At 36.2% G+C, this 22,993-nt stretch overlaps 1 protein-coding gene and 1 non-coding gene across 2 annotated transcripts in view; one reads left to right on the top strand and one right to left on the bottom strand.

The window, feature by feature from the left end:
* RUFY1 (RUN and FYVE domain containing 1) overlaps nucleotides 1–22,993 on the bottom strand; it is a 2,127,773-nt gene that overhangs the window by 73,901 nt on the left and 2,030,879 nt on the right. Inside the window, exon 17 of the mRNA XM_044069383.1 lies at nucleotides 5,264–5,341. Within this exon, the coding sequence (XP_043925318.1) occupies nucleotides 5,264–5,341 (78 nt within the window). The remainder of the gene's footprint in view (nucleotides 1–5,263; nucleotides 5,342–22,993) is intronic.
* On the top strand, nucleotides 9,732–9,804 carry TRNAI-AAU. Its single transcript has one exon. It is a non-coding gene; the product is annotated as a tRNA-Ile (tRNA).

Genomic DNA, 22,993 nt, shown 5'->3' with positions numbered 1-22,993 from the left:
ACAAGCTACATTTCACATTTAGAAAAGGAAATGATAAGAAAAAAACAGACAGTGTAAGTGGGAACATAGGCTGTAGTATGGACCTGGTAATTTTAATTTTAGGTTGTTGATTTGGGCCAATTGTTCCAACATGGAGAATTAAACTTTTGTGTGTTTTTTCTAAGTTAACAGGCAATGGAGATGGGGTGTTCTGCAAATATCCTTAGTTTTTTGTTTGAGGGTATTCATTAAAACAAAATGTTTTGAAAAATGCGACATAGGTTCAAATGGAGATAAGAAGTAATAACCGTATAAAAGATCAGTCTGTCAAGCATTAGTATGTGCATGTAAGTCAAAAGTCGGAAATACACATGAAAAAAATTGTCACACATAATACGTGGGAACAATAGCTTTTTCTCATAATGGCTATGAATCCATATTTTCTTGGAATGTAAATGGCTTTACAGGTATAGACAAAAAAGGAAAACATATTGAATTATATAAAGAAAGGCAGAGTGCAAATACCAATGCTACAGGAGACACATTTGGAAAGATGCAATTGAATTTGACAAAGAATGGATTTCAGGATGGATATTCAGCAGAATATCAGAGACAAAGAAAAGTGAAATAATAATTCTGACTGGTAATGGGGCTCCAACAGTAACAGAAGAGGGGGGAAAAGACAGTAATGATAAATTTGTAAAAGTAAGGAGCTACTGGCAATGGAGGAGGATTATGCTGGCATAGGTTCATAGATTTATAGTTAAGTAGTAAGTTAGCTGCCCTTGCAAGCCATTTAAAACCTATCCAATTTTTCTTTTTGCACTTTAAATAATCTGTTCCCTTAGGTTATACACTGGCCTTACCCATTCCATGGTCAACAACTATATACTACCCCTAATAATCTGAGGGGCCCAAGCATGGTAGAAAAGCATTTAAGAGCTGCACCTGTCCATCAGTAGTAAAGGGGACAGTCCTGGAATAAATTTTCTGTTTCTCATCCATAGATTTAAGTTGCATTTGAACATGGACAGGGACTAACTTTGTTAAATGTGGATGAGGAATCTATTCCACAGCAGCTGTATCCACTGCAGAATATGTCTGTTCCTCCAAACCAGTCTACTGATGTTGCAGACAAATTTCATATCCCTAGACCACATATTTCTGATGCATTTTGACTTGCTGATGTGCAGTAAATTCATCAGTAATGGGTTGGAAGATGCCTTGTATGCCAGACAGAGGTCACCTCAGTCTGTAGGATAGAGATAGGGATATGGGGAAGATCAAGCTACAAGCTGACCAAGAACCTGGTTTAAATTAGGTGATTAATACTAACTGCTTTCTTAGGGATGGAAGGATGACAGTCAGAAAACTTATATAATGTTATGGTGGGGGACAATTATTTTTTCCCTGTATTTTTTTCTTTGTTTTTAACAGCTCGTGTCTTTAAAATTTTGAATTGTGATTCAGTTATCCTATTATTATTTTTTTTTATATAAAACATTTGCAAATGAATGTAGTTTTTGTCTGATGAATTCCTTTGGATGAAAAGCGGATAAATAAACTTACGTTACACTTAATTGCTCCCATTCCTTACAGTCTCAGTAGAGCAATTGGTTTTTGCTTTTATTTGTGTTTGATTTGCCACTTATCTGCCATTCATCTTTATAAAGGGAGAATTATACTCAATGACTGGCCTAATGAGGGCTGAGTAAAGGGGAACAATGACATCCCTAGATCTAGACACAATCCCTTTGCTCAAAAGCTGCGTAACATAGAAGGACTTTCTAAATACCACCAGTTATTTCTTTGAGACAAACCTTCTTGCAGGATGGCTAAGTCATTTGGGGATTCAATGATTCTCCTAGCTTGTAGCCATTGGCAAACTTAGTTAGCCAAAGCCCCATGGTATGGGTTTTTAACTCAGAAAAGTAGATGCCAAACAGGACAGGTCCCAGCACAGAAACCTGGGGACTCAACTGGTGACGGATTTCTTTGTGGAGGTAACTTCCCCTCTTTTGATTATCTGTGTCTCATCTGTGAGCTAGTTGGCAATCGGCAAGTGACACAAGGTTTTATGCACATATTCATATGCCACCAAAAACTTTTATTACGGAGCTTAAGAACATTTTTTGAGAAATAAATCACCTTTCAAGCAGGGAATATTACTTACAGCTGGGAGACTGGAACTTGATTTGCAATGGTGATGACATATCAGGAGGAACTAAAAGGGAAATACATCAAAAAGTGGTAGATTTTGTGATGAAACATATGAAAATATTTGGCAGGGAAGACATGAATTCAGTAGGGCTGAGAAAAGTTAAGGTATAATTGAATAAGGGGAATCTCATGGAAGAAGAGGCACAAATACAGAGTACTAAAGAGAAAATAAGGGAGTATTTGGATAATATGCATGAGTTTAGAAAGATTGCTCCTAAATAACTATTTTTGTTAACAACTCCACAGCATATTAACTTTTAGCACAAGTTGGGCAACAGAAATATGAGACATCTATAACAAGAAAAAACAGCCACAGATCCTGCTGAGGTATTACAGACATTTTGGCAGTTTTATGAAAATTTGTATAAACCACAGAAATGTGGAAATCAAGAAAGAGTACACATGGAAGTATTTAGACTTAATTATATCAAGGTTGGAGATAGATAAGGTCAATAACTAATAGTTAAGACAGGAGCAGACAAGATACAAACAGTGATGTATAATCAATCTGCAGAAAAATTTCAAAAAACAGATAGTATGTTAGCGGAAGTCTAGAAGATAGGAGGGAAGAAAGTGATATATCTGGGAGATTTTATTTAACAATATTTTAAAAGGAGGGGAAGAACCACCATCTTGAAAGAAAGCCGTGGTGGATGTATTACCTAAAAATGGTAAAGACCTATCAGATACAGCTTCATATAGACCCATTTCAACTTTAAGCCATGATTATAAAGTGTTATGTCTACACTAGATAAAAGAGTGGGAAAGGTGTTGACAAAATTGAATTGACAGATACGGATCCATGTAGTTTTGAGGAAGAGAGGAAAACGTTTGACAACACTAATACAACAACAATGATCCAGAGGGAAGCAGAATGTAAGAAAATATCACTGTTGTTGGTGGTCTTGATGCAGACAAAGCATTTGACAGAGTAATGTGGGATTTTATGAGTACTACAAGAGAAGCACTGCATTCTCTGATACAATGAAAAGGTCAAGTAGGGTGGTATATGAAGGATTGAAGGCAAGAATTAAAGTGTAAAGCTTCCTCTTTGATAGGTTTTGTTGGAACAGAAGAACAAGCAGAGGTGTCCGCTTTCCCCTTTATTTGCTTTATAATTAGAGCCATTGGCAAAGAAAATAAGGGACTTAGAAATTCAAAGACATAATTGGTATGGCAATCAAGAAAAGTTGGTTTTATTTGCAGATGATATTTTCTGTACTGGATAAACCAAGAAAAGGATATCTTAGTGTTGTGGAACATTTTGAGAAAGTTTCAAGTCTTTTTCAAGATACAAAAATAAAGGTAAAACAAAGGCTATAGCTCTTAATTATGTATGCACACACAAATTGGTTAGGCAGTACCCATTTTGATGGGGATACTATAAGATGAAGTATTTAGGTGCATGGATTAAAAAGCTTCTGTTATGGCAACTAAGGATGTGGGAAGACACTAAAAAAACTACTGGAAGATCTTCTTTATAGATATGGATAGTATTATGCAAGCAATGAAAATGTTTTTGCCTATTTAATTTTACATTTTATACAAAGGTCAGGCATATTTTAATCAACCAGAGGAGAAGTTGTGGACAGTAATTAATAAACAGTTGAATGGGTTTATGTAGAAGGGGAACAGGGCAAGACTGAAGTGGGATAAGTTGATCCTTCCAATAGGACAAGGTGGTTTAGGATTGCCAGATTTGAAATAATTCAAAGTAAAATGAGATGATAAAGCAGGGAGAACTCAAGAAATAAGGAGATAGTGGGAGTGTGGATGCGGATCCTTAACAAGAATAATAACTCTACAGAATATTATACTCATAAAGAAGCAGAAAGTATTCTAAGAACTAAGCTAACACTTGAAATGTGAAAGGATGTTTTGCCACTATGGATGACTGCAAATAGGCAAGACGGGGCTAGAACTTTTCTGGAGAAAACTGGCAAAGGAACCAAAGTATTTATAGCAAATAACTAAAGATGGAAAGGTAATAGAGTGGGATAAGGCCAAGAGGACGTTTGGATTGCAGGCTACAGACTGCCTTTCCTACTAGGAATTGATATCAGAGTACAGGCACAGAGAAATGGATACGGTGAATCAGAAGTGTAAGACCTGCTCTGTTAGAGCTGTTAGTTGAATACTTAACAAAATCTGCTGTTAAAAAAGGGATAATAAGTAGGACATATAAAGCGTTGCACTATAACTATAAGAATCAATTAGAGGGAGGTTAGAAAAGATTGGGAAGAGAGACTGGAAAAGCAATTTACAAGGGAAGAATGGGAGGACTTATGCATGGCTCCCAAGTATGCAACAAAGTCCAGATGGCTTAGTATCTTTGCTTGGAAGTGTAGGTATTTTATAACCCAAGCAGACTTCAATGAATTTTTCCTCAAGTAGATAACAAATGGAGGTGTGATGGGGAAGAAAGTGATAACTGGGAAAACATATTTTGGAAGTGTAATAATTTGGCAGATTTTAAAACTTCCCTAGAGAGTACTCACTCAGAAATATTAGGTGAGCAAATAGCTCAAACTGAGGAAGTGATTTTTTTGAACTGGGACACAGGATCTGAATTGCTTAGACACAGAAAGGCCTTGTTAAGTTTAATTCTGTTGGCTGCCTAAAAAGCAGTTAATGGAAAATGGAAATCGAAGTCTAAACTGACTGTATCTGAAGTACTGATGTAAAACATAAAAGAACTGAAGAGTGATCTTTAGAAAAGGGAAGGAGCAAGTTACCTAGAAATAAATGGAAACTGTGGGAACAATACATACAGAATAATGTTCAGCAGGAGGGAGGTTTAAAGGAAGGTAGGAATTGAGCAATTTATATAACATCTGACTACTGATAGTTATAAAGAAAGAAAACACATGTGGTGTACAATGTATGTAAATGGAAAACATGTCAGTATGATTTGCTTTCTTTATTGATGTATGTATGACTGTCTTAAGTGATAATTTAAAAAGCTGCTTAAAAAGAAACATTCTCAATAACATTGCAGTAAATTTACAGAAGACAGTCGCAAAAACATTGCACCCCAATTGACAAAAATCTGCATGAAAAATACCTTTCTTCTTGAAACAGAGAACTCCTTTTCACATTGCTTGCAGTTTGCTGCTTCATCGTCTTTTAACCAGGCACTGCCCTACAGTAAAGTACAACAGCAAAAAAACAATCAGTGATCAATCCCTAATGCAGATGAAGATGGGTTTTCAATCATGTGACATCCCAAATACACTTCTAGTGCACAGATAAATGCTCCACTTCTTCTATCAGTATTACAATTATACTGTCTATGACCCTGAAAGATATTACAGAAATATCAATCAAAATGACATATGCTCAAAGGTTCCTCAAGGAGAAGACCTTTTAAAAACGTATGCTAACCACTAGATGGTGATCATTAGTTATTCATATAAAGCAGCCACATTTAGGATTATACTCCAGTTTATTTGGTTGCTTATAACCTGCTCTATTCAAGGCACACACAAAGGAGTGAACAACCTTCTCTATTTCTTTTCCAACCACTCTCTTGACTAGACCAATATGAACCCAGATAAAGAAGTCATTGTGTGTGTGTGTGTGTGTGTGTGTGTGTGTGTCCATTTGTATGTGTGTACTATAGATATATATATATATATATATATATATATATATATATATATATATATATATATATATATATAGTACACACACACACATATATGTATATATATATATAGGGTCTATATTATCATATCGCATGCTCAGAAGAGCAAACGACAGATAATCAACCCCATGTAAGCGAAAGCTTACAACGTTGAAACTTCAGAACAGCGATTATTTTCCAAGGGAAAACAATCGCTGTTCCAAAACAAAAAAAAAAAAAAACAACAGTAAAACATTACTTAATCACCCCCAGATGAGGGGGGCTTTGCCCCCCACAACCCCCCCTACTTAAATATACCAACTCCGAGATCGCACTACAGTGCCGAAAAGGCAAAGTAGCAAAAGCGGCCAAACAAATTCTTTCCCAGGGAAAGAATTCACTAAACAGCCGCTTCGCTATTTTGCCTTTTTGAGCTTTACTGTTCGACAAAGATGCATTTGACAACCTGCGTCTGCGACAGTGTAATAGGGAACCACACACACACACATTAATAGAAATTAAGACTTGGGTGGGATGAGGTGGGCCAGAGGCCTGCTGATCAGTGAACTTCCTCCTAAAGATATGGAGTCAAGCCAGGTACCTGCAACTACTAATTTATCTTTTGTGAGACATGCTCAGAAAAAGGGACTTAATAACATATGCAGAAATTGAAGAAATGGATCCAGGGAGAAGAGGTAGGCTTTTCAAATGGAAGGACTTTTTATGGCAGCAAACTCCACAATGCTGATCTATGAAAAACTACACTAATGGCAGAGCCCAGGTTGCAACACTTGTGAAAATTAAGTACTTCTGAACAAGTGGCACTGACACATACATGCTACACTATAGTGTCAAACTGATTTTTGCTATCAGTCTTTGCCTTGCTCCCCCTAGATTTAATGATTTTCTTCATTTGGTTAACTGTCAGAAAAATATTCATTTTTATATATGTTTAATGCTTATTAAAAGCTAAAAGGGTTAACACATTTTCATTCTATTTTATATACAGCTTAATTCTGTATGAAATTATAAGATAATTTTTCAAACCACAGTACGCTTTCTAAAACTGCAAGATGCACCCTGACCTAGTAATTGCTAGCACAGCAATATTCATGTTTATGCCTTTTTAAAAATGTACTTAAAAAGCAGGTGATTATCTGCTAGGTCAGAAAATAAATAAATACAATACTGTTTTCTACAATATAATTAAATATAAACAATCAGCTCTGTTTGCGTTACAAAAACATGCACAGCTCCAAAAAAAAAAAAAATACATAAAACAAAAAACTGCTTAAAAAATCTGTACTTGCTTTGTACTCAAATTAGCTATAGTACCTTAAATAAAAACATAACATAGTAAAAAACTGTATCTAACCGGGGGTCACCAAGGCCACATTGTTTTTCTTAAAAAGTTTTTCACAAAATTAATAGTGCAAGCAAAAAAATATAAATAAACAGCTGCTATGTAATGATAATGTTAAAACTTGTAATCTGTAATGTCAGCTTAGTAGACAATGTCTTGTTAAAAAGTGTATAAAAATAAACTTACTTCCTAATTTTAGTTAGACAAACTCTGTATTAGCACGTTTTTGTCTCCTTGCTGCAAAATTAAAGTGCCTTAACCTAAACCTACCGTATATTAATAATTTTTAAAGTTTATTTTTCCTATGACATTAACCTTTCCAAATGAGTTCAGAGCTACATGCATTATTAAATAACTAAACTAAGGCTGTGCAAAGTTTTCTTAACTGTGAATGGTTTATTACCTAAAGGCATCCATGACCAAATTTCTCCTAGTCTGTATGAATACCACCTCAGGTATCCTGTGAAAAGAGGCTACTGGTTTACTGACACTAACCCAGAATATGATGCATAAAAAACTGCTCCTCTTTCTGACCCCCTGTAATGATTTTTTTAATGATCTGTACTATGATTTCTAATGCTTAGAGGTTAAGAGGTATTTCCTATACTGGTAAACTCAAGGACGAATCTAATGAGTAAGTACTTATTTTACACATGCCCAAGAAGAGGCTGTTAACTAACTTTAAACAACAGAACCAAACACCAGCAGCCTAACAAGCTCAGAACTTTAATGACAAAACAAAAATCTTGAAGGTAAAAACAGTCACAATTTAGCACTTTCATCTTATATAAAAGACATCATCAAAACCATGAAAACAGAAGTAAAAACTATTTTTAAAGGAAATTCATGAAAACACACCCCAAAAACACACAATCAGGTGACAAGGACCACTAAAGCCCAGTAAAATAAAGTAAATACAAAATGAATACGCTATTTACAACTTGGAAACTTTCATTTTAAGTTCACTGACAATAGAAATAACATCATTAATTCTAAGTTGCCACAACATTTCACAGTGCTGTAATTTGTTCTTCCAGCCCCCTGTGTAGGCAAGCTGCTTGGTCTTGTTCTAAAATAAAAATAAATAAATAAATAAATAAATCTTTTAAAACCTAGACAGGACAAAGAATGCCTAGCAAGGGCCTTCTATATACTATAAACATGCTGACAGATTATTTTGTTGAGGGCATTGTTGGTTTTGCCTACATAAAACACTTGGCATTGTTTTGAATTAGTGTTTATATCAGTACTGGGTTTCCTGCTTATTTCTGGATTAACTTTAAACAATGCTAATATTTGATAGCCATAGCAGGCAAGTTGCTTGGACAGATGTTTTCCTTCTGTGCTTTAATGGGAATACATAGCATTTTCCTTTTGTACCTTAGTCAATGGAAATACAAAACTGCTTATCTGAAGAAGTCTGCTCCTTATAAGCAGTGTTTCAAGTAAACATCCACTTTGTTTAATGAGACAACTCTCAAGTTATACTTTCAATGAAGTATATGGTTAAATAACAAATACATTTCTTACCATATCAGCTGATCCAAGAGGGGGCACTCTTTGGTGGTTCTAAGCCTGAGATCATCTCTTCCACCATTCCAACTTATTTTATTCTTATTTATGTACTCCATATGTTATCCTATTATGTGGCTGTCGGACATGACCTTTTTTAGCCATGACCTAGGCCACCAAGTGACAACACAGTTAAAAGTAAAATAAAGCTAGCAATATCTACAGTATATTACAAGCCTTTATACTTTTATAGATATATACAGATGTATTTACACTTCTGAAAACATGTATAGTCACCTGATGAAGTTAACAAACATAGAGATGAAGTACAGAGAATATACACTGCAACTTGCAGGAGTAGTAGTAGCTAAAAAGACATCAACATTAGTTGGCATATCACTGCTCATTGAGATCCAGAGAACAGTGATAAAAGCAATTCAAGTAAGTGTATAAGCTGCCAGAACACAGTAGATTTAAGAGTGAAGAGATCAAGGTAGATTGCAGAAAAAAACGTACTTAGGAAATCAAAGAGGAATGTTTGAAAGGAAGTAGTGGAATACTAGTTGATTACATTTAGTGGTACTGAGTTCCACACAACAGACACAAGTTCGGAGAAAGGCTACAGTAAAGTGTTAATTGTAAACTGTTGCTGAATAAGGTTGGTGATTTCAGGGGAGTGATTTCTCAGGGCATAATGGGTTCTAATTATGTTGAGAAACTAAACTGTGGACAATGTTTTTTTTCAGAGAAAATGACAGTGAATCTGCAAACAAGAAGTTGGCGCTTTCAGTTGTCAAAATGGAGCTTGTATATATAAGTAGGCAGTAATGGTGATTCCAAATATATGAAAGGTTTATGAAACAGTTTTTACTGGTGGTCTTGTAGAAACTTTGCTGTTCAAGATGTTATTAAATGCAATTAGAGCTGATACTACCAATAATCCTTCACCTGCTCCACAACATGGAGTTTAAATCCATTGGGGCTTCCTATGCAGGTTCATATTCTGCTGATCACAAACGTTATTGCTTCAGTGGTCTTGTAGCTCAGGGGTCAAAGCACTGGTCTAATAAACCAGGGGTCATGAGTTTAAATCTCATCAAGGCCTCTTTTCTTCTCATCCTTTAGGGGGTTGGGAATAGGCATAATGGTTAAGGTATTTACCTTGCAGACAAAGTACAGGGTTCAATTCACACATTTGAAGGGAAATTGGCTAGGCTTAAAATAGCCTGCAATGGGAGCTAGCCCAGTCATTACCTATGAAGCTATGAACATATAAACAGACTCTAGGGACAAAAGGCTACATCAAATGCAAAGCACAGAGGAGTGGATCAATCAAGCCAAAGGGAAGAGTGAGCAAAAGAAAAATGAGAATGAATACAAAAAGGGTGTCTGGGGACTTGCAAATATCCCAACTTATGCACTGACATGCATCATCATTCACTGGACAGAAACAGATAAGACAGAGCTAAGCAAAAGAGAGTACGGGAGAGGGAAACATAGAGCTATGTTACCCAAAGGACATGAATAAAGCAGCACTTTAACTAGGATGCATGAAGTGGGGCACAGGAAACCTCAAAAAGTTATGGAGAACAGAAGGGTGGGGGCAAAGACAAGGTAACAAAATGAAGAAACCAAGTGGAAGAGCTCAAGAGGAAAATTTGGTATGCAGATAAAAGAATGGTGGGAAAGATTTAAAACAATGTTGGAGTTAATACAGAAGGCCCAGTGGTGGAATTACTTGGTACTCATGGAAATCTGGTAAAAGAATAAAGAAAGGGCAACAGAAGAAAGGAACAGGTAGGAAAGGGGGGCAAAAAAGAGAGAAGATGTTCCCTGAAGAAAATGAAACAGGTTGGGAAGGTGAAGCATCAAATACATCTATGAAGCACTAAGGGAAAGTAGGGTCAAGGTCAAACAAGAGAGAATGGGAAATAATTAGGAAGGGAGGAAAGACCCAAGGGAGTTAAAGGATACTAGCAGAAGACAATTCAGGCAGTGAGGAACATGCAGAAAATACACAGGGATGTAGATCAAAGCTTGAGTACACTATACAGATAGTAGGAAGTCTGGAAGCAGGCAAAAAATCTAGGGAGATATTTTTAAGTACAGAATATTTGAGAATTCTCTAAGTGGGGGCATAAAGAAAAATGACAGCATCTAGAAAGAGAAATGAACATAATCAGACTGCTGAGTACTGAAGTTAAAACCATCATCATCACTCAAAATGGGGACAAAGACAATATTAGAGTGTGAATTACACAAAAGGTTCCTGGATATGGGGAGAAGATGGCAGAAACTGACTAGAATGAGGAATGAAGGGGAGGGGAAAATGAAAAAGAAGTGGAAACATTAAGAGTAATACAGTAAACTCTCAGTTAACCAGGACTTAAGCAACCAGCAAAAAAATATTTGAAGAAATACAGTACAATTTTCATGTGTTGCACTTTCTGTCCCCCCCCCCCCCCCCGCATAAACATACCTTATGTTTTTAGAGTTTTAAAAAGGAAGATAGGAATCGCCAATATGGTCATGGCCCAATGGGAGAATGATCATGTGTTGAATGGGAGAAATAGATTCTTTAAGTATATTAGCCTATATAACAGGTTTGTTGATGATGTTTATATGCTGTGGCTGGGAGATGAAGAGGAGTTACTATGTTTTCTGGATTATATACATAGTACCACTTCCTTTTTGAAATTTTCGATCAAATAGCCACCCGATGAGATAAGAGTTCCTGGACGTGAAGGTTGTTAGACTACCAGATATGACATATGGCACCACGTTATACAGGAAGGACTGTTATAGGAACTCCCTCCTATATAGGACTAGTATGCACCCCTCATATGTATTTCGTAATATCATTAAGGGACAGGGCATGCGAGCATCTAGACTTAATGCTTGAGATTCTGTGTTCCGGGAAAAATTGTCTGTTTTAGAATGCAATTTTAAGGAGGGGGATATAAAAACAGGGAAGTGGAAGTTGGACTTGATACTAGTCATCATCTTAGATCTGACAGAGGGTGACCATACTTTTCTAGGAAATATAGGGAAGAAAATTTAGAACAGAAAGAGGAACCACTTAGATGCTTCAGCTTACCAATAACATCGCAGTAACGTGAATGATGCTACTGCTGTTATTAAGAAGCATTGGCTGGTTCTGTTAATGGATGAGAAGATTAGGACTATTGTGAGTGATGAACCTGCCTTTATGTTTAAAAATAAAAAGAAACTTAAGCGGGTCTTATGGTGCCCCGATAGAGTTAAGGAGAGTAGAGATAGGAATGAAAGAAATGGCACATTTCCAAGTGGAGGATGCAAATATTGCACATATATTGAGACAGGTAATGTTTTTGTGAACCCTGGTAATGGCAGGAGACTTTATTTTAAAGTTTCTGCTAGCTGTGACACTACATATGTTATTTACTTAGCGCATTTTGTCACATGCTCTTCATTCTACGTGGGGAAGAGCATTGGAAGTTTAAGGAGCGTATGAGGGAACACCTTTATACCATTAATATCAAATGTCAAATGCTCTAACGAAACATGTAGTGGAGAAAGGAGCTGAGCATAAGTTCAAGTTTAGAGTTATTGATAGGGTTTTTGAAACCCTGAGAATGGGTGACATCAAGAATTGTACAGAGACTGTGGAACTTGAGTGGATTGTTAGGATGCAAGAGCACAAAGGGTTGGGACTAAATGAGAATGTCCCTTTTAAACTTGTATTGAAAGCATGCAGGTTATTTAGGTAAATATTTTAAATGCCTTTGTTATATATAAATGTTTTTTACAACATGTTTTTGGTTGTATGTATTTGTACCTTTAAATGAAAAAGGGTGTGTGAGTCAATTTGGCTCATGACTGGTGGTGTATGTAGTACTTAAGCTGCTTCTGTTGTGAATATGGTGGGTCTGATGAAGCAGAGTTCTTGTTTTCTGTGAAAGCACTTATCCTTGTTTACTTGTGGAATAAACTACAACAGATTTTACCTGCCTGTGTCGTTCCTAGTGCAACGCTTTTGTGGACTATGCTTTTCTTAACTTTGTTTCAATCTCTCTGGCTATTATTTCATCCTACTTCATATATCCTGTAACTTTGAACTTCTTATGCTTTCTTTTACTTCTATCTATTTAGCTTCTTTGTTATGTTCAACAGGATCTTCATAAATACTTATCCAAAATGCATCTATTTCTTTTTTTGGTGGTCTTTCAATTCCTTTTATCTCATTTTCCAATTCTTTATAAAACTTTTTTGGGTCATCAATAAATTACTTATTTTGTACTTTTCCTTTATACATATCTGTGTATTCTCTACGTTTTTCTGCCTGTGCTGATATTTTTAGTTTATCATTTGCAATAGTGGATTATAAATCCTGATTCGTTATAATACCGTGCATTGCTTCTATCACATCTATCTTTCTGAGTATTTTTGTTGATCTCTTCCCTTGTTTATACTTGTCTAACAGTGACACTTCTTGTCTTAACTGCTTTATAGTTTTCTCTATTCGATACTTCCACAATGGTATTTGATTTTGCCCCTTCCTTTCCCTTACTACCCTGTGTTCTTTTGGTAGAATTTTATCTGGTATTAATTTAGCCGCACAGTAGTATATCCTGATTACTACTGCTATATCACATGGATCTTTATGGACAGTCCTAATTACTGTGTTCATGTGTTTCATCAAACTTCTAACTTTTTGGGTTGTATTGACCTTCTGCAGTCAATTTCTTTCATTGAGCTTAATATATCTATTACTCAAGCAACTCTTCTCTTAGGTCATTTTCTTCCAAACTGAGGGCACTTTTTGTACTCTATTTTCTGCGGGCATTCTATAGAAAGTTCTATAGCATCTTCCTGTGGCATATTCTCTTCAATTTCCTGTGTTATCCATTGCTCTGTAATATGGGAACTCACTAGCCTATTACTTGTCATCACTGACTGCGTCAGAGTTGCACAGTTTCCTGTTCCTTCCCTTGCTGTCCAGCATCAAGTGAATGTTTATACTGGTTTGCTGTGAAAGGCTCCAAAATATCTTCATATGGCAACTGACCAGTTGCTTCTGGTTCCAGTAGTTTCTCCGTAATTTGGATGTCTATTGCTCTATCCTGTTGTGGTGCTTACTGAGTTAGATTTTCTATACTGAATTCTTCACTTCGCAGGTACTCCATAACCTCAGTTTCTATTTCCTTAACTTCATTACTAATCTTCTTTTCCACTTTTCCTCTGTCTTCTATTTTTATACTGTAAAGTTTTCCATGTCCAGATTCCTTTGCCTGTATTTCTCTTCAAATATCTTTGGTGCTGCTCTTTTTTGTATTGACCAGTTTTGCTTTATCCTTTGCATAAATATTACACCATATTAAAACTCTTTTTTCCCCATGTCCATAGGTCCATAGCTGTTCTTCAGATGTCTCTTGATCTTCTTGTTTCTCCTTACTTTGGGGACTTGTTCCATCATGATGTGATGTAACCTGTGTTAGACCTTCTACACCATATCCTTCACTTTGCAGGCATTCCATAACTTCAACTTCTATTTTATTTTTTAACTTCTACTTTACTAATCTTCTTTTCTACACTACCTCCTTGTGATATTTTTTTACTTTGAAATTTTCCATATTTGGATGCCTTTGCTTGTATTTCTCTTTGAATATCTTTGGGGCTGCCTTTTTTGTGTTGATTCATTTGGCTTTTGACTTTGCATACATATTGCACCATATCAAATCTCTCTCTTTCCCATGCCCATATTACTTTTTTATAATTTTCAAAAATCTCTAGGTTTTGTTGTTTATATTTTTGCACTTCCTCAGATGCTTCTTTTTCCAAACAGATCAAAGTTTCTTCATCTATATAGTGTTTTTCAAAAATCTGTTGTATTAATGAACACACATTTTTGTTTGAAGCTTCTGACAGTTTTTCTTTTGGAAGTAATTTTCTTTCCTCTAATTTCTCTCACTTTTTATCTATATCTTATGTCTGGAAATTCTGGACTTTTTGCATAGCAACAATACACAAGTTCTTTCTTATCCTCAGTAGTCCACTCTATCATTTTTATGTCTCTTCTTTGGCCTATCAGTTTTTGTGGACTGCTACTTCCTTCTACAACAGGGGGGCCATCCTCCATCTGGCCCTGGCTGGCCCCATTGTAGGAATGTTTCCATATTTTGAGGATTCAAATTTCTGTATTTTGAGGAACCTGTTTCCATATTTTGAGTATTATGTTTCTGTATTTTGAAGATTCAGTTTCTGTAATATTCTGTATGACTGTTATTATTTTCCTTAAGGATATACAGCCAAAATCCCACTCTCCTTATTTCTTGAAACCCCCCCCACTTCATCATCCCTTTCTACTTTGAATTATAACCTCCTGTTTGTGTTTTGAATATCGGCCTTAACTGTGTAGCTCTAAAATATCCCTTCAAATTGGGCAATCCTAAATCACCTTGTACTATTAGAAGGGTCAACCTGTCCCACTTAACTCTTGCCATCTCCCCCTTCCAGATAAATTCCTTCAACTCTTTATTAATTAGTGCCTGTGACTTCTCCTCTGGTTGATAAATATGCCTGACCTGTATATAAAACTAAAGAAAATATAAACATTTTCACTGCTTGTATCTTACTGTCAATATCCATAAACAAGGGCTTCCAGTTTCTCAGTTTTTGTACTACCTTTTGTTAAATCTCTTCCCACATATCCTTAGCTACCATAATAGAAGCCTTTTTAATTTGTACTCTTAAATATATAAAACTTATCGGGCCCTCACAAATATGGGTATTGCTGAACTTGAAACTGTCTCAAAATGTTTCACAACACAGAAATGTCCTTTCTGGATTAATCTGGTACAAAATAATACCAACTGCAAATAAAGCCAACTTTTTTTTTACAATACCAATTATATTCTTGAATTTCTGAGCCCTTTATTTTCTTTGCCAATAGCTCTAAATATAAAGCACATAAAGAGGACACCCCTTCCTGGTTCCTCTGTTCAAACAACTTATCATAAAGGAACCTTCCCACTTTAATTCTTGCCTCCAATCCTTTATATATCCTCCTAATTGTATCAGGAAATGCAAATGCTTTAACTGCCCTATTCAAAACCCCCAGCTTACTCTGTCAGATGCTTTCTTTGCACCAAGACCCAATAACAACAGAAGTATTTTCTTCTAGTCTGCTTCCCTCTGAATCATCATTGTTCTATTAATGCTATCCCATTGAAAAAAATGATTGCCTACCTTCCCCAAAACCACACTGATCTATATCTATCAATTCAGTTTTACCACCTTTGCTACTCTTTTACCTAGAATAGGCAAACATTTTATAATCACAGTTTAAAATTGAAATGGGTCTATATGAAGCTGAATCTGATAGGTCTTTACTGTCTTTGTAATATAGCCACCACAGCTTTCTTCCACGATATTGTTGTGTCTCTTTCTTTTAAAATACTGTTAAATAAAATCTTATAGACCTTCCACAGGAATATCATCTCCTTCTAGCTTAACGATTAGTTGTTGAGCTTTAGCTACCTCTGACTTTGGAATAATGAAGTCTCCCAAAAATCTTTACATTTGTGCTCATTCTTGATTTTGTTTCTCTGATTTATACAAATTTTCATAAATTTTCCAAAATATCTCTAATACCGCTACATGATCTTTAGTTTTCTTTCTTATAACCAAACAGAAGAACTGCCTGGTGCCAATAAATCCAGTAACAAAGTGAAACAAGCTCAGTGATGATGTCACTGGCTGCGTATGAACCTCGAGCCAACATTTCTTTATTACTAAACTTAAAACTCAATAAAAATTAAATATAATGGTTTAGTGCTTTTGTCTCTACATTGTTTGGGAATTCATCGGAACCATGAAAACATATAACCCTTATTTTTAATTTAAAAGTCTAAACAAATCATTACTTAATCTCCAAAATGTAATTGGTTAAAATTGTATCCATTCTTCCATATCAAATCATCATTTAAATAAAAAAAAACTTTTCTTAAGTATATAAAAAACTTTAAATATATAAAATGCATTAATGTGTTCATCTATATCACACTGCAAAACTAATGTTAATTACATAATTAAGATGCTCTAAGTTTTAACACATTTGAAATGGAACTAGTCTCATTCAATTCTAGCAAGTTTGTTGCATTGGTTCTAATTTGCCAGATTAACTCTCTCTTATCTAATAATGTTTTCCAATCCCCTCCCCCTGCACTGGAATGTTATTTGCTCAAGTGCAAGAAATAAGAATTAGTTCCATCCTGTGCATACCCATGAAAGTCTAGCTAATTCAATGTTGTCACCTTTTTTGTCTATATTGTACGCGTGTTGATATTTTTTTTGCCTGCACTGTATGTATGTTGATGAATTATTTTCTTAATGGACTTCTCTGTTTTTCCTATATAGAATGCATTACAGACATCACAGATGACCAAATATACAATCCATTCTGTATTACAATTAAATATGCCAGCACCTTGACAGGCCTTTATTTCAAATATTAACACCCCTTTCTTGTATATATCAATACATTAACATTGGGGATTGACTTGTGGCTTTTACTTGCCTTGTTTCAGGCCTATTCTTTCCTACAAGTGACTGATCCTCATCATTCTTGGTCTCATACCAGGTTGTTATAAGCTGTATTCTGTCATGTAAATTCACACCTTTCATTTTAGTTTACATGATATAGTTTTCTGAAAATGTATATCTGAATAAATCATTTTGGACTTTCAATAATTATGTAACTCTCTTAGTTTATTTTCAACAGGACATAACCTCCTTACCCCAAATAATCACTACTCAGATTTTTGAAACAGTGAAGTGCATTTATATTCCAAGTTATCTGTGAAGACACAACTAAGTTCTGCAGCTTTGTTTAAAGTAAGCACAGCCTCTTATTTTTTATCTTATGCTGCAAGTTATCTGTGAGGCCTGCTAGTTACAAGGGGGATGCTGAAAAGTTCTAAGTCTGACCAAACTTTCTAAATTCTGAGCATTATTTTGCCTCTGCACCTAAAAAGAGGGTTATTTCATCATGTAAAGTGCCAATCTGCAGAATAGTAACACTATGTTTTGACACTTTTTCAGATTGAACCATGTCAATGAAAAGTGTGGAATTTTCAAGTGTGGAACTCCAAGCCGTCATGAATTTTCTATTCATGCAGAAGAAAAACTCCAAAAGAAATCCAAGAATGTGTGATGCAAACATTGAGTGACAAGTGCCCTTCTTACTCAACTGTGAAGAAGTGGTGTGCAAACTTTCAGCTTGGAGATTTCGAGACCGAAGATGCAGCAAGGTCTGGGAGGCCTCAAACAGTGACAACTCCTGAAATTGTTGACCATGTCCATGACCCAATTTTGGCAGACTGGCAAATATCAGCTAAAACAATTGCTGAGACACTGCAGATATCCAGGGAATATGCTGGGTTATCATTCATGAGCAGCTGGGTATGCAGAAGCTATCAGCCAACTAAGTGCCGAAATATTTGAATGCCAATGAGAAAAGACATTGAGTGGACACTTCCAAGTAGATTTTGTGGCCTTTTCATTGAGCTGGTGCCAACTTTCTGGAATGACTAGTTACTGTTGATGAAACATAGTTACACTTCTATGACCTTGAGACAAACAACAGTCCATCCAATGGCAGCACTCAGGATCACCGAGGCCAAAGAAGTTCAAGACCCAAATGTCAGTAGGAAAGTTCATGGCCACAGTGTTTTGGGATCAGGAAGGTGTTGTAATGACTGACTATTTTTCAATGGGCCAAACAGTTTTAATGCAGAATACTACTGAAATCTGCTGTGCCAATTAAAGGAGGCATTGAAAGAAAACAGGAGAAGGAAGCTGCTTAAAGGAGTTCTCTTTTTGCAAGACAATGCACCTGTTCATAAGGCTGTCAAAATGATAGATGTTTTGTCAAAATTGGGGTTTGAGGGCATAGACCATCCACCCTACTCACCAGAACCTGCTCCATTTGACTACTTCCTATTTCCAAACTTAAAAAAAGAGTTTGAAAGGGTGGCTATTTTCGAGTGATTCAGAGGTGACTGCAGCAGCGGAGTGGTATTTCAGTGACCAGACTTCAGACTTTTTTTTGGCAGGGTTACAGAAACTTCAGAAATGATGTGCCAAATGTGTTCAACTTCAGGGAGAATATGTTGACTAACTTGTAAGTTTCATGCCTCAACCTCACTCAACCCCATACAAGTGAGACAGGGTGCACAGACCAAACCAAATGTAGTCAAAAACACAAAAAGTCCAGCACCAGGGAGATATGAAAAATATAAGATTAAATGTGGCAAAAGAGCAACAGCAAACCTATTTCAGCAAAAATTAAAGCCTTCTTCAGTGTATTAGCTGACATTAGTTCACTACACATTTAAATAGTACAATATTAGACCAAAGTCAAAGCTGATTGGTACATGCCAGAATTAGCTTAATTCATTAAGGCCAGGCTTAAACAGAGCCCCCAGCCTGCCAATCCAAACAGATTCCTTATTATTTAATATAGAGAGACATCCTGTTTTATTAGATTTGTGCCATTGGATTTTGTCAATAACTGTAAATTTAAACTTAGCAGTACAATGGGTCATTGTGTGTTTATAAAGAGCATTAGATATTCTTTTGCTTCTTATGTCAGTAAGATGCTCACTAATCCTATGTTTTAATGGCCGAGATGTTTGTCCTACATAAAAAGCAGGGCAAAAACAGGTGGCCAGATAGATGGCCTAGTCACTGCTGCAGCTGCCGAAGCATCTGATTTCGAAAATATGTGGAGTATTGCTACTGGTAAATTCCTTTGTTTTGCAAATGTGTACAAGCACTGCAATGGCCATGCCCACTAGCTTGTCCCCAAATAAAGTGACTTATTGTGTGGTAGTAGGCGTGAAATGTTTGTAGTGAGTTAGATGAGAATTGATGGTACGACCTCTTCTATAGGAGAAAAAAACATTGTGGGGAAAGCATTCCAGCTAATTTCTCATTGGCCAACAGGATGTCCCAATGATTATTAACAATATTTTTGAAGCCATCTGTATTGCATCCAAATGTTGTAACCAGACGAATGGGTTGGGGAGATTGTCCATCCCTTCTCTTGGATCCCTTACTATAGGTCAATAAATTCTTCCTATCTTGTTCAGTAGCAAAATAACATGCCCTGTTGAAATTGTTTGCATGATAACCCCTATATAGAAATCTTTGGGATAGATCATTTTTACTGGTATTATAGGCCACATCTGAAGAACATATACGTTTAATACGTAAAAATTGGGATTTTGAAATGGGAATGTGGAAGGGGTGATGACTGGAAGCATGATGTAAGGTGTTAAATTGGGGAAATTTTCTATAGACCTCCATTTCAAGTGTATGGTCATCCTGACGTAAAATATAAAACGTCCAGGAATGTGATTTCTTTATAATCATAATTAAGTGTAAAATGTATCCCCCACTTATTTACATTTAAGTATTCTACAAATTCCTGTGCATATTCACCATCACCCCTCCACACCATCCAATACTCATCTAGATAACGTCTCCAAATATCCATGTTATCCAAAAATATATTGTGGTTCTCATTATATATCAATTGTTCTTCAATGTAGCCCATAAAGAGATCTGCATAAATGGGAGCGAAAGACGCTCCCATAGCCGTACCTCTTAACTGCCAGTAGCATCTCCTATGAAAGTGGAAAGCATTCTTAGTGAGAACATGTTCAACTAAGCAAACAAGAAGAGTACTGAAACCAGGAGTGTATAGGTCAGCTTTATTTAGCCAAAATTGAATGGCTTCCAATCCTGCCCAATGTGGGATATTGGTGTATAGGGCGGTAACGTCCAATGTGCATAAAAGCCAACCTATTTCCAACTGTGTGTCATTTATGATATTGAGAAACAGAGTGGTGTCCTTAATTATGGATCTGACCAGGGGGAGAAGTAGTTGTAGATATTCCGTAAGGAAAGCAGATAATGGTTCCGTCGGAGATCATCGACCCGAAACAATCGGTCTACCTGGTGGTTTGGTAGGATGTTTGTGTATTTTGGGGAGTAGGTATAGATATTGTGACCTAGGATCTTGGACAGTCAGTTGATAACCAGTCCTCTGATCAATGATCCCTTTCCTCCTGTGCCAGTTTTAGAAAGGCATCAATTTCTTGTTTGAACCTAAATGTCGGGTCCAGGGGCATATGCATGTAAAATTTACTATTGGACAGTTGTGCTATAGCTTCTGTTTCATACATGTTCCAATCCATGATGACCACTGCCCCCCTTTGTCGGCTGGTAAGACAACCAGGTCATGATTGTTGCTGAGCTTATGTAGGGCTTCCCGTTCTTATTTGGTAAGTTTCTGTTTAATACTGGTGTATATGTTCGTGTTGAAATGTAAATCTTTAAGCGCACATTCTTTAAAGACTGAAACATGTTTGCCATGGAAGGTATAAAACTGGATTTCCGGAAATGAAATCCAGTAGATCTTTGAGTTTGATTTGAGTCTGAAAAAAATAATTTGAGGTTAAAATTTCTGCAAAATTCATGAATATCATTTACAAAAGCATGTTCAGCCACAAAAAAATATGGAACAAAATTTAACCCTTTGTTCAATAATTTTATTTCAACATCTGACAAAGGTTTGGAAGAAATGTTGTGAACATTATTGATGTTTAATGTGTGAGGATCTTGTCCAAAAGTTTTTGGATGTTGTGTACCTCTCCGGTGTTTCCTACCCCCCCCCCCCCGTGTTTCTTACCCCTAAAGGGTCAGTACTAGGTTTCCTCTTCGCTACTGGAGATTCCTCAGTGGAGATAGGATCGAGATCCGTAGCTGAGGATGAGTCATCCCCTGATGGGTATAAGTCCTGTTCTTAAGTATGGCTCTATGTGTTTTTTTTCTTATTGATTTGTTTGTTTCCCATATCCTGGAATCTAATGCTCTTGTTTGCACCAAATGGTTTACATCTGTCATAATCTGATATGTCTCTATTAAATTTTTGTGTTTTCTTCTTTATCAATTGTTGTTCCAAAGCTGAAAGTTGATGGTGTCTATCTGGGTGCCAAACCAGGTAATGGCTTTTTATTCAATATTGTGGGCCAAAATGAACATCATTTGTTTCATTACAAACACGGAGGAAATTACACTTTGAAGTGTTTTGTTTGGCTGTTATGTGTTTTCATTAAGGTGAATGGACACTCAGGACCATATTATAACTTGATCCTGGCAAGTCAACTGCTCTATAATCTAGCGATTTAATATTTCAGGAACATTTTACGTTTGATGTCTGCTGGCTAATGGGCGTTATTTTGCAGCAGCAGGCTTTGGGAAAGCTTTTGCTTGGGGTTTACAATCAGGGTGGACTCTACGAGATTGCTGGATTTATATTTTGCCAATCAGCCTTTTGGATATACCAAGTGCCGAGAATTGTTGGTGTAACCAACTATTTTGTTACAAGAACATTTTCAGCTTGGTGAGCCGTTTTTTCGATAGACGCCATCTTGCATCAGAGGTTTATAAGACACTGCGGCTTTAATACTGAACTGGGGTCAATATGGATTCGTAATTATTGTGGGGACTGAATAACAGTTCCCTTTGGCTATCAGGGATTACAACAGTGTTTAGAACACAATTTGGAATTCGGACGTATTTGTTACTGGATTTTTTTTTTAACCTACTATACCATTTTGAAGGAACATTTCCAATCAGAAGAAAAACTGGTTGATGGGACCAATACTTTCTTTATACATATGTAAAACATCCGTGTTTTTGCATTGTTTAATTAATATGTTATGACTGAAAGTTGCACGTATTTTATAACTGGGTTACGATGCATTTAAAGTCTCAGATTACACATGATGTTCAGTATACAAGTATATTGGTGACAATATTTGCTTTTTGATTTAGGGTTGTTATTTATTTAAACTAACTATACATAAGTCTTGGTTCATACAATAGATATATTAAGCCCTATTAAGCCTATACACCAATTGGGGATACAAACTGCAGCCGTTCTTGCTTGGGTTGGCGTTTCTACTTTGATATTATTTTTTGACATCTACCAATACGGAGTTATATGCCTACACTCTCTTATTTAACATCGGTTTAGGGGCATACGTACTGGGATTTGATCTTTGACATACATGGTTGGCAATAACAAGGCCCCATTGAGGTCCTCATATTATGTTTTGGTTTTCAGCACATAAAATCAATAAGTGGAGAAGAAAGTCAGCTTATGAGCTTATTGCAGGTTTGAGAAGAGTTGAGACGAAAGTCAACTCTTACAAAAAGCACTACAGATTCACTTTCTGTGCTGA

Source organism: Protopterus annectens, chromosome 4.part0 (genome assembly GCF_019279795.1).
Source record: "Protopterus annectens isolate FY-2018-M chromosome 4.part0, PAN1.0, whole genome shotgun sequence".
NCBI lineage: Eukaryota > Metazoa > Chordata > Ceratodontiformes > Protopteridae > Protopterus > Protopterus annectens.
The sequence above is the reverse complement of the archived record's forward strand: the minus strand, read 5'-3'. Positions and strand labels throughout refer to the sequence as shown.